This window comes from Amia ocellicauda, chromosome 9, assembly GCF_036373705.1.
Source record: "Amia ocellicauda isolate fAmiCal2 chromosome 9, fAmiCal2.hap1, whole genome shotgun sequence".
In the NCBI taxonomy this organism is placed as follows: Eukaryota; Metazoa; Chordata; class Actinopteri; order Amiiformes; family Amiidae; genus Amia; species Amia ocellicauda.
The window spans coordinates 7,348,269-7,361,898 of NC_089858.1; the positions used below are offsets into that span (position 1 = coordinate 7,348,269).

The 13,630-nt window shown below is 39.1% G+C and overlaps 1 protein-coding gene across 3 annotated transcripts in view; it reads right to left on the minus strand.

Annotated features, from left to right (window-relative positions):
• Positions 1-13,630, minus strand: part of nek6 (NIMA-related kinase 6) — a 93,069-nt gene that overhangs the window by 27,633 nt on the left and 51,806 nt on the right. For all 3 annotated transcript variants that reach the window (XM_066712910.1, XM_066712911.1, XM_066712909.1), the window contains exons 5-7: positions 10,139-10,249; positions 8,108-8,216; positions 6,499-6,606 (exon numbers count right to left, since the gene is read on the minus strand). In XM_066712910.1, coding sequence (XP_066569007.1) covers positions 6,499-6,606; positions 8,108-8,216; positions 10,139-10,249 — 328 coding nt within the window. The remainder of the gene's footprint in view (positions 1-6,498; positions 6,607-8,107; positions 8,217-10,138; positions 10,250-13,630) is intronic.

The window sequence follows — 13,630 nt, forward strand, 5'->3', positions numbered from 1 at the left end:
AAACACATCTTGGGGAGGAAAAGCGAGAGAAAAAATGATTGTGAATATATTTGCATAGGCCTTTGCTCCATATATGGGTCAGCAACCTTAAAGGTTGGAGTTCAGAGTTGTTGCCGGGGCAACACGAACATCCTAACTACAGCCACAGCTTGTTAAGAGCCGATACTGTCTAAATTTCCTTTAGCTGCCTAGTGCTTTCATTAAATTGAATCTATATTTCCACTTCCTATCGTGGCTAATGAGGATTTGTGTAAGAAATGTTTCTTTTTTTCTCCTTTTTTTTTTGCATAACTGTGTATGGGAAGATAAATAAAATTAGGAGCTGTGCTGTTTCTCTCGCTCGGAAGAAGTAAAAGAATCTAATTATCGCATGTACTGTGATCTTATGAAATCATGACTTTTAATCTCCACTGGACCACAACCAAACCTGACTTCAATGAGCACATGTGAAGATTAACTACATACATACATGTTACATACATATATTGTAAGTGAGAATATATATATATATATATATAGTGAGTGAGAACTGAAAAATCACCAGCCTGCTCTTTGGGTTGTCACTCATTTTAGATGACTGAACTAAAAGGAAGATGACCTGCTTATGTGCACAAAGGAAAATTTACATTTTTCATGAAGATCCCCCCCACCCCCCCATTGCTCTCCACTCAACTCTAACGTCCTAACCAGTGTCTTCCACATAAATATTCACATATTTCAATTCTAGAGGGAAATTGTAGGTGTTAAAAAAATCATTACTGGGTCCAGATCTGTCTCAAACAAAATGTCAGATCTGTGCTGAGCAGTCAAAGCCGGGCGAGAAGCCGTAATTAAAGTCAAAATCTTGAAACAAATGAGACCTGTAGTAGCGGCTCCAGAGAAACAGCTGTTGAGTCCGTTGTTCGTCTTTGTGCGGGAGCCCCGGCTTCATTTCAATATATAATTAGTCTGCTTTTAATTTTAAAGACTATTTCATCTCCCTCAAATCCTAAGCAGCCAGCAAGTGTCTTATCTGTTGTCAGGAGTAATCAACGAGAACAGTTACACGAGCGCTGCCTGTCCAAACAACTGCGAGTCTTCAGAGGAACACGCCTCTTGTTTTAGAAACAGGATCCCTGCAATATTGAAGACCCTACCTGCAGAAACAAAAACGAATGCCACTTTAATTAGCATGCCACACTCGAGCCAGTCTTATTGTGCCATACAGCTTTACTGCCTCTTCACACATGAAAGGGTGACTGATGCACTGAAATTAACAATATGAATGATTAAGATCTGTTACAAGGTTTGCACATGAAAAACATGCAATCGCAATTCTAAATTGTATTTATTTATTTAAAGCTCATAATAGGTAGGTGTCTTACGTTATTAACTTCTACCCCACTGTGTGTTGAAGACTAGTTTATTCTTGTTTTCTAACAGTGGCAGTATTTCTACAGTGCATTGCTGAAAGCTCACTCTCAGAGTAATTGCAACGAGCACAGAGACGCTACCGTATGCACGACTAAAACACAACTCTTTCTGGAACAGCGCTGTAAGGACAGACTTTCGTATGACAAGCTCTCAGTCTTAAGATGTCAGCTCTCTCTCAGATCCAGTCAAAACTGACTGATACAAACTGATGTTGTTTCAGCGAGCTTGCTTGAAACAGCTTAAATCCTTTTCAATTGTCAACTTTTCCAATACGATTTCCTATATATTTTTCTAGTAAGCAGTTTCTTGTGTTGTAATTCTGAAACCGAACTCCTCAAACAGTGAGCTGAGAAATCTTTGTTCCAGAAAGACATATTGCACCAATAAAATACTGTATCTAATAAAAACAAAACAAAAACAAAAATGTGACCCTATTAAAAACAATAGGTGATTAGAGGCCTTTGCTAAGTAATTATGGTTCTAGAAAAATACAGTATTTTCAGAATTGTATAAATAGGTATTCTCTCAAATTTGTGGGTTTTCAGAATATTTACACAATACACACACACAAATATCTATCTATTTATCTATCTATCTATCTTAGATTTTTTTAAACATATCTATCTATATTTATATGCAGGTAGTTTGGCCCCCGCGTGCATCCAGGACAGCATGGATATAATGCAGGCATGGAGTCAACATTGGTCATGAGGAATTTGGCACCATTCTTCCAAAAGGAATTCCTCGAATTCACGCCAGTCTGATGGAGGCTGAAACCGCTGTTACCTCTCCAGTCCCACGAAGGCTCTATGGGATAGAAGTCTGGTGATTCAAGGGGCCATGGAAGATGGGTAACTTTGTCCTTGTGCTCCTCAGACCACCCCCTGACAACATGTGCTGTGTGGACTGCAGCATTGTCTTCCTGGAAGAGATGCTGCAACATAGGATGCAGATGAATGTTAAGGACGCTAATGTATCGTGCTGCATCACCTTTCTAATGAAAGGAGTGGACCCGGGCCAGGTCAGGAAAACGTCCCATTATGAAACTGCCAGGAACTTTTACTTGTGGAAACCAGGCAATTGGGTGTGTGCACATATCCATTTGTCAAGAACATGGTGAAGGACGACTTGTCAGTCCATATCACACTCAGGAGTCCATTGCCTATATTCCTTACACCACTGGACACACGTAATGGCAATGCTAGGTGTTATATGCAGTTTGTACACAGCAACCCAGCTATGGTGTCCAGCCCTGTGAAGCTCCCTTCTGACCATTTCTTGCTGATACAGGATGTTCCTGACCCACAATGAACTGTCTGCCTTTGCTCTTCTGTTTTGCCTGACCGTCTGGATTAATGCCTGTGCATCATGGTTTGGGAGTTTGCGTTTTCGCTCACTGTTGCTCTTCCATTATGAGCTCTTTCCTTCATTTTCCCAGACTGACATCACCTTTGAGACAGTTCCTCGTGACATGCTAGCAATTTCTGCAGACTTTGTCACTGAAATACCTGCCAAACACTCGCCGACAATTACACCCGGTTCAAGGTCACTGAGGTATATATATCTATATATGACACAATAAGGCACTCTAGCACACCTCCTTCACTGAAGTCAAAAGTTAGTTTAAGCTCTCTTAATTGATCTGACAAGACTAAAGTTAGAGCACTCTGAGCATCCTGATTCACTGAACTTGTTTGTTAAGGCAGCCATAAAAACAATAGGATCCCAAGATGGTGTTCTCACAAGAGTACCAAGTGACTTTCACAAACCACAGCAAAAACCCAATCCTGAAGCTAAGTGCTGCATAATTCTTCCGCAGAAATAAATTGAAAGAAAAAGTTGATCTTTTAATCATTCCGACTTGCGGACCGGAGCTCCTCTAAACTACGGCTGTGTTCCTTAAAGACAGTTCTTTAATGAGAGGAACAGAAAGCAGACAGAAAGACAGGCTTTTGCTAGCTGGCACTCTGCTAATGGCTTAGAGGTGCCCTCTGAAACTGGCCCCAGCTCTCCTTTGTAGTTAATATACTCCAGGCAACTTCGAATACTGGGGTTGATCCTTAATCCACTTATCCAAGTAATGATATATTCTTAATACCAGCAGAGTGTCCCCCTGCATCAGGAATCATCCGTTTAAGTTGCTGCTCCTCAGACCGATTCCTTCTGATACACACATGTCTATTTATAGAAAAGGGGATGTGGCAGACTCCCTGCTTTGAAATTGAATATCATTTAATTGCTGCTGGAATACCTGGCAGTTACTGAGGTGAAAACTGTATTTTATTTAAATGCTATATGTATCGTGATATCACTACAGTCGGTACTATAATCACTGTGAAATAATGTATATTATAGTTCCTGGGGGAGTTTGTTTTAGGGTGAATCAAAATAAGGGCATCAGGAGTGGAAGTCTGCTCTTAAACAAAACATATAGGGAAAAAGAAAGAAATTATGTGATATACTCCTTGGCTTTACTGTTCATGTATGTTCATTACACATTATTCCTTAATGAGACCTCAGTACAGGCTTTAATGAGACCGCGGCACAGTATTTCACACAATTATAGGATGTCTTTCTAACATGCCGCTAGGTGTACTGTGTGCTATGAATACGATGCGCTGTGATGTTGTGCTGCTGTCAAAACCTCATGAGCAAAATTCCATTACAGGATTCTGATAGGTTTCTAGTAAACCGGTATACATGGTGTTTTGCATCGCTTGTAGAGTAAAAGCAATCAGATCATTTATTTTTTAAACAAGGGGTGTGCCATGGATTCTTCCTCGAAAGATTCTCCCCAATTTTTCACTTTATTAAATGTTGTGGGGTTTGGTTTAAAACAGCTAAGGACAAATATACAACATACACTTTCCAACTGATGTGCTTCTTTATTTTAGTGTTTTTGTTGATGGTGATACATTTTAACCACCTTGTTGTGGATTTTGTAGTGTAGAGTGTTTTATAATTGTGATTTAATCCATTGAAAGGAAGTGGTGCTCACCTTAGGGAAATTAAATATATTTGTTTTAATCTGTTAACTGGTTGGAATGCCTTGGTGAATTTTATACTAGACAACAAACACAAAAAAATGCAAATACATGATATCACCACCAAAAAAATGAGATTCGGAAACTGATTTCCTCCAACCTTTGTCCACCTCGATCCTCTGCTGCCCCAATTAACCGGATCAGCAGTTGTTGCCGAGGTATTCAACTGAGTGAGATTGGAGTTCAGGCTTGGCGGTCTAAACATGGCCTCCTGGGTCATATGCTGAGCAGGGTACGCTTTGGCAGGTGAGGTGAATCAACCCCAGGCAATTTTTCAAGCCTATTCCATGGGAACACTGAGGTCAAGGTGTCTCTACCCTTGGGTCCTTCTCCAAGATCAGCAACTTCACATGGCCAGGCTTGAAGTTTTCTGTGCCCTATATGTACCGCTCACTCTTAGCATCACATGATATCCTCTGCAATAAGATGAGGCACTGACAGTAGTTTCTCATTTCGGAGGGAGAGGGTAAAATTATTCTGTACGGCTCAGTGTAACATTTCTCTGCTCTTTATTGCTCGTGAACCCTTGTCCTACTGTGACGGCTCTTTGGTGTTGTCTGCTCTTGATATGAGTTTGACTAACTCGGTGTTGCCATTTTCACTGGCCAGGAAATGTGAACTATATTTTTCACGAAAACCAAAACATTTCACGCAAAAGATAAACATGAAAACAGTGTGAAACGCTTGCATTGTAAAACTCTACACTGTCCAAAATACATACATATACATATACATTAACATATGTTATTCACATCTGAAATTGCATGGTTTAGTTCCATGGGAAATTATACATCACAGAACTTCCATTGCTGTCTATTTTTTACCCCCGTGAACCAACATCAGTTTGTATCCATGCACTTTAAGTCTTGAGGTCATGTTTATGTATTCCAGCAATGGCTTCGTCAACAGCCGTGATGTGGAACATAAAGCATGTGCTGCAAATCAGTGCTATGACTAATATTATATGATATGATCTTGAGACCTTCTTAATACTATAAAAACCTGTATTTGTGAAGTGATTTACTGCGGTTCTGGTTCGTGTGTATCGCTCTCTCTCCCCTTGCAGTCTTAAATTACAGAAATTAGCACTTTTCTCTTTCAGTGGGCTTAAGATTGAAAGGAGAGACGCAGACTCTTTCCCACACGTCTAATCCAGCCCGGTTGGCGGTGAGTCTCTTTCTTATTTTAATCTCCGCTGTATCATTCCAGTGCCCTGGAGCAGCTGAGCACAGTTGTGTTTTGATAATCCCGCCGCCCTGGAGAATTGCTTTCCCGACACCCTCATCTACATACTGCCCATCACAAATAATTTCCCCCGCTGATCTCCTTGAGCCATTGTGTTTCACCGCCGACTGCACGGAGGGAGGGGAGAGCCGACCTGCTCTGTCTTAGAAAGCATCTTTTACCCGTTCAGGTGGCTCTGAATGAGGTGGTCAAACTCCATGTGTCCCCTTGAAGCATTTAAACAGCCTAATGCTCACTAGAAAGGGGTTTCTTTTCATCAACATCAAGGGAAGACCCAGTTACGTCCTGCACCGCATTTTATATATTAAATTAAATTATATTAAAGGACTCATGGTCATCTGGAGGACTTCTATAGCAATAGAAATAGCAATACCCATATTTTTCTTTCTTTAAGTCTGTTGCTGATGGGCAGTAAAACTTTGCATCAGAAATACGGATGTGCAGATGTGACTGTGGACAAGCAAGTGCATTTAAGATTTCATTTTTTCATCACTGTAAGACCTTCCATTAAGCTAAAGTAAATGTTTAAACAAACAAAACCCTTGAAACCATCATAACCGTTCAGTCAATATTGGTTTCCAAACAGGAGGAAACAGTTGTTTATCTAAGCACCTGCTGAAGGCATTTTAAAATGGTCTTTGCGGAACGTGAATTTCTGGTGGTGGTGATACCCATTTAGGAATGCTTTTAATGGGAATGGCAGGTCAGCAAAGAGTGAACACAAGACAAACAGTAGCGTAGTGGTATCGCCCTACACTGGCCCCCCGAATGTGACCCGGCTCAATTCTCTCCCTACCTAAGGAATGTGCTGCTGTGGTCTTGGAGCTGAAGAACCGGCCCAGTCCCAGGTCTCCCAGTTTAACCTCCCCAGTTGCGGTTATGAACACGTTTGCCGGCTTTATGTCTGAAATAAAGAAAACAAAGAGTGAGAACCAGGATTTGAGACGCTGACATCTCCACTGAGCATCACACTTCACAGAACCTGCTAAATGCATCCCAGGACGTGACACAGTTATCTTCCTGACATGCTTGAGGGAGGAAAGCAATGACCACTGGTGTACATGTAGCTTTTTATCAGCCTAACACATAGATGCTGTCACCGGGTAACATGTATCAGCTTTGAGCATTTGAATTTTATACCTAACAAGACCCCTATTTGATGTTAACATACTATGATACATGTTTGAGGTAAATAGTAATGCAAACTCCTCCTATTACTATATGATTCTAACCAGAGATCAACTGACCACTATCTTGGTCTTTGTATGTGCAAACAATTCAAATAGCTAATTCTACGGTGTATTTTCTTATAATTGTATTTCTTTCTGGTTGTAAACCAGGATATTTGTTACAACAGATTTTCTCTCGTTTCCACATCAATTTCATAAACCACAGATATCTGAAATGTGATCGGAAGTGTGCAGGGGAAGCACATTTGCATTTCAGCAGCCTGTGAATGCAATTACAGAAGTACGATGCGTTACACTCAAATACTTCCTCTTTCTGCTTCCTCTCAGCCAACATGAAGAGGACCAATATAGAAACAATTGCACGGCTGCAGGAAGAACTATTAAGTCGGACAAATGATGTAAGCAGAAGAAGAGAAAAATTAAATGACTGCACAGATTAAAAATAACAGGATAAGTAATGAAATCATAGGAAACATCTAGTACTATTTAAAATAATAAACAAGTGTCAATTTATTTGTAACTCTTTGAGCAATTTTGCTCATCTTCATATCGGTGTTCGCTTTGTAAAACGGAAATTAAAAGTAAGAACTGTTTTGTTGCTGTCTGTTGTTGCTTCCCAATGTGAACTGCTCCAATAACCTCTGATACCTTTCTGAATCAGTTTTAAGAGAAAAGCATGAACCATAATGCTATAAGCAATACTCCGCATGGCTATCAATATGAATATGTGTTTGTCGTATTACTGAAGCTGGGTTTCCTGTCCACATACCACAGGTTTTTCTGTGACTGCTGAACTAAGATCTACAATCCGTTCTATAAATCATTTCCCCAAAAACATTGTGGCACCCACCTAGCTTGATTTAATTTCTCCACTGAAACGTGTGATGGCAGATTGGCGATATCTAGGTGTTTCATGAGAAGTTTTCATACTTTTGTTTTTTCTCCCCCTCAAACTGTCAAAATTGAACCTTCTGGAAATGACAGAAACTTTTCACTGCCGGTACTTTTAATGGCCAAGTTTGACAGAAAGATTGGAAAATAATAATAATATTAAAAAAATAAAAAAATCCCCTGTATATCATTGTTTTCTAACTATCGACTAATAGCAATCCTTATGCAACTGTGTGCTGCCATGGAGGGAGGTATTCGGTGATGTTGGGTTTATGCCATTACAGAAAGTTTAAGTACAGACGCAGAGACAGACGTGGTGTTTACCCCTGTGCATCACTCTGCGGGAATGCATGTGTTCCACCGCGCTGCATAGCTGCACAAAATATTTCCATATTGTCCTTTCAGGGATGAGTCGCCTCTTCTTTTTAAAATACTGTGGAACAAGAATAAATAAAAGATGAGGGAATAGGCAATGAGCAATCTGGCACCCCCAACCCATGTCAGTCACACAGCCACTGCCGAAACACTGCCGAACATCAAAAGAATTATTTATCTTTGCATTAACATTTTAACCCTCTCCACTCCACTGTTTGTGCTGGCAATTAGGAGACATTACAAGAAGCTGCCTAATGAGGTCTGACACTCCCGAACGGACACCGCACATAATTAACACTAATCTCGTTAATTAACTGGTGAGACATATTTAATGCCTCAAAACAACAAATGTTTATATATATATTTTTTTTTTCCTACATTTTGCCGTCAGCAAACTATAGGATTTTTTTTTTTTTTTGCACAGATCTGCATATCAACAGTGATAATTATGTGATGTCTGGAACTCATGCCTAAAAAGAGATGCATTCAAATGTAAGATTTAGCCTTGATGAAATGAATCGAGTCCTTTGAAATTTCACTTCCTTTCAGAGGAAATTGAATCGACTCAATAAGAGATAATACCACATGACTTAAGTATTGCTGACATCTACCCATTAAAAAATGAATAAACAAACAAATGAATACATAAACATGTATTGATGTGTTTGATAATATCACATTTATAATAATAATAGTTGATATTATGAATATGGCAGCACTTATTTGTATGATTAAAAAAGTAAAGAACTTTCACAATTGTTCAATGTATTTCCAGTTCTTGGTCAAAGAAACCAAATACCTTTAGGTAGTTCTCTCAACCACGGGTCCCTGAAACAGAAATAGACATCCTTCGCAAACGCTTCAAAGTCTCTATTAGCCTAATTTACAAGCCTCTTAATTGGCTTCAATCCACCCAGTTTTCAAATGACACTAAATGAGAAAACACCTATTTTCAGGTAACAAGAGATGTGACGGCCTTATAATTCCAGTCCAGTAAGAAGTGTGCAACTCTACTAAGTAGCAAAATGTCATCCAAATGCAGAATTAGACTAAAATGCTGTGCAGAAGTCTGCAGGTGCAAGATGAGGTTCGCACACTTCACAGACAGGGGCACACTGTCAGTCTGGCAAGCGGTACAAATCTCCACGAGCCGCTTGGAAAGGTTCTGGTTCTTCAGGCCTATATCTGATACTAAATGTCACAGCAAATTAAACCCGCTCTACAATCCTCAATACAAGCCCGAGCTGTGACTGGGCACAGTGTATGAACTCATCTCTGCCCGTGAAAACTCAGTGTGACAGACAGCTGGATGAATGGGCAAATACATGAATACAGACAGAGAGAGACAGATAGATAGATAGGTAGATAGATAATAGATTTCGATTTAAATCTAAACCTTCATAGATAGATAGAATCATTGTAATGTTGTAATTAACCACAATTTGACTTTCCATACAAATAAAACAGTATTAAAGGTGATATGTGGCCAAAAGGGAGTGCAGTGTTATTCCCTGTTGACTTGGCTGACATTTATCCATTAGAAAAATGAATTCTCCTGTGGGATATAACAGTCTGTCGTATCAGCTTCATAACACCTGATAAATAATGCAAAAGAGAGGAATATGACAAATATAACCTTGCATAATGATTCACACTGTTGCATGTGTTGCAAGACTTTCTGTATTTTTTTAGTATATCTTCCTAAATAATGCAGCAACTCTAAAAATGACCCCAAGATAAGATAGAGCCATGTTTTCTGTATTTGTTTATTCTGTCATAAAATTGGTAACAGAATCTGTCCGTTTTTGTGTGTGTACAAATTTAATTTAACATGAATTAAGGTTTATATGGTTCCACAAATACAATAAGCAGGTACAAACATGACATTTGTTTCTTAGCGAGCATCAGCTTCACTGGAATATGTTTCCAGAGTGTGTGCTAGGCTTATATTTCTTGCTTTCCATACTGAAAGATCCTCACCTTTATCATCTGAGAGAGATCACCCGCGTCTGCTAATTCTAGAACAATGTTCAATTCATTCTCCTCAATAAAAGAATCCAAATACTTAATAACATTGGGATGATTCAATTGCTGCAAGAGAAAAACAGAGAGACACAGAAAAAACATTTAAATACACATCTGAAACAAATTCTGAGCAAAATCAGTGAGATCATTCTTCCTTGCACTGTGTTCTCCTATATGCCTTTTACTTTTACACTCGAGGACACACTTTGGCACCTTTTCACAAAGTATAAAAAATAATACATATCTGGGGCGAATAGTATATTTATCCTCTAGAAGTCACAGAAATGCATTCCAACGTCAAAAATAAAATAAAACCCTGTCAGCCTTTTTCCTGTGTATGTAACACATGCAGAGCACTTAAATCAAGGCCTTAATGTCTACTGTTAAATAATAAATCCTCCCCACACACACAAACACTTAAAGCAGAGAAAACACACTTTTAAAATGTATTTCAACAAATCATATACTTCTTAATAATAATAATAATAATTGTAATAATAATGAAAGCAAATTATTTTAAAATGTAGATAAATGGGGCTCCCAATGCATGCTATATGCTCATTTTGAGTTCTGTAGCTCGGCAGAGGTTGTAGGTTTTTAATCGAGTCAATGACACCAGCTGCCTTCGGTTTTTGCAGCTCTCTGTCAGCAGCAGACAATTGGCCACATTTGTGTCAGCTTGTGGTGTTAAGATCTGTTTGGAAAAACACCACAAAAAGTGTGATGGGGTGATACAGTGAGAGCTCCGAGAGACTCTTCACAAATCCAAACAGGTACAATCACTAGAGAGACAGAAAGAAAGAAAAGAATAAAGGGAAACTCCTGTTATTTCTATTAATGCTTGCTCTAAAGGACTCTAAAGATGTGTAAACAAAGTTATCCCTGGGAAGGATTCCTGGTTCTCACATGTTAAACACTGGGATAAAAGCTTCTGATCCTCAGCTCTGTTTCCTCTCTAACTGTTTCCTTTCTGTGTATGCGAAACATCTTTCCGACTTGGCAGCAGGCCCTGGCAGGTCCTTTGATCTCGTTGCCAGACCACACTATGGATCACAAGACTGATAATATGTAGTGCAACACCACCCTATGCTTTGCCTGCGATTTATTCAAAAGAATACATGGAGTCTATTATTATACATTAATTACAATTCTGGTTTTCGGTTTGCCTAGTTGGATCAAAATGATGGAACAGTCAATGTTTTCAGCAGAAATTGATGGTTGACTTCACAACAATCAGCTCTGAGGTTTGTCAGCGTCAATAGCTAATCAAGAAATACAGTTTGCCATACAAAATGAAGACTGTAAGAAAATGAACATGTCATATTATTTTATTATGATGATTATTATATAAACTTGATAAGCTTATAATTAATTCAGTTATTCACAGATGAATTAGCATGAATAACTTGGTAGTCTTCATTTTAGGAGTTGAAAATATATATTTATCGAACCTCATTTCGAAAACTTAAACTGTTTAACGCAAGCTGTTTAATGTGTACCAAGTTCTAAAGCAGATTTCTTCAATGGGTGTGTTTAGTTACATTGTGGCTGCAAAAACTAAGATACACCTGTCAGTCTCACCAACTTCTCATTTGTTAATTATGACTCTTTTGGACCTTGGGAAACCCTGTGCTCCTTGGCCAGTCAATATGACTTCATACAGCATGTCTTTGTATTTACACTTTCTCACCAGTCAGACCTAAGCTGGCTTTCGGGTTTCCCTCAACATAAAAATGATCAGCGTGTTTGCTCTTACTGAGGCACACTGCATCTGAATGTCAGGCAGTGCAGACAGTGCTGATTTCCCTGGTCTGTGGGACAGCAGCTCATTACTAACACATCATCTCTAACCAGGAATCCTTGAAAGACAGCTGGCTGGGATGCTTTCACACGACACGACTGAGGAAAACTTAGACATTGCTGAGAGGGGTCAATGCCCACGAAATTAGCCGGGCCATGGAAGATGTAAAACCTTCCAAAAACAGCTGAAAACACCTGAAATGTTAGTGGATACAAACAAAAGCTTACTCTCTGTGGAATAGTTGCATAATGATGCAGGAGTTCTCTCCCATGATTCCACAGTGAGGCTTTTCATTGCATCCTTGGTCTTCGCTGGTGGCATTGCCTAGAGCCTTCATTTCAATTCCTGCCACATGTATTCTACTAAGGCCATGCAAATCTTGTAATATTCTTCTGAAGAAACTCCATTATAAGTGAAATGTGCACCAAGGAGGGCTCCTCATCACATTTAACCACTACTGTCTGCTGCAGTAAGTTTCTATATCACCTGTAATCACCAATCTCACACACTTTGACCACATCCAAATGTCCTGCTCTGAACAGAAGACACTGACTTTATTCACAAACTATTTTGTATTGATTTTTCAAGTGATAACTGGCTTTTTCGCAGAAAGTTATCAAAAACACTATTCCTTTCACAAGTTCCCTCCTTACACGTATGGTTTGCATACACATCTCTCTTGTGCTTCTGTGCTGAAGTTATATGTTGTTATATCTTGGTTGCCTCAGCTCTGTTCTTCACCTCTCAGATAATCAGGCAAATCAGCTCGCATCTCTGTGTACATCTACTGGATTGTAACTATTATGCATTTAGCTTCACATGTCGAATTTAACAATGGACTAAATTTAACAGCTTCAAAATATTATCGTCCAAATCTTTTCTCCTTGCCACATTTAAAAAAAACACAATCTGTCAAAAGCACTTGGAATGGCCATTACACAGTTTTCCCTCTGAGGGATTCACTTATTGAGCCAGCAAACCTCTATCACACGCTAGTGAAATTAAAAAGCTCAGAATTCACTAAAGAATTCACAAAATATATTGGTGAGGCACTGTGACTCAGTAGAGGAACTAAAAATATATTTGATTGACATGAAACGTTATTTTTTTTCAAACGGAATCCACATCATTTACAAAATTGTATATTCAATATAACTAGCTTTAACACCAAGTAAATAGTAAATAATTGTTCTTCACGGCACTGCAGCACCATTCTAAACTACCAGAGAAAATAATACCTCTCAAAAGAGCTGTGCGTTCAGGCGTAGGTGTAATATCTGAGTCTATTTTCATTCAGGACAACAGCTGCACATTTGTATTCCTCTCAAAAATGGAGCTCTGGACAGGAATGACTTGTACTTGCTGTTTTTGTCTGTGTGTATGTGTGTGTAATGTGCAATTATGATGTTACCGACTTCCTGGGGATTTTCACGTGAATGATCACACATAATGTAGCAGCATGCCGGCCAGTAAATGCCAGTATCTCTCGAAACTACAGAACCCAGCTGACAAGCTAGAAGGTCACTAGTTAAATGGCCTTTTCTCCCTCTTTATGACAAGAGAAACCTCATGTGTCTCAGACCAGCAACACAGAACAAAACCACTCTTTGACTAGATGTGACAAAAACTCAAAGGCATGCAGTTGC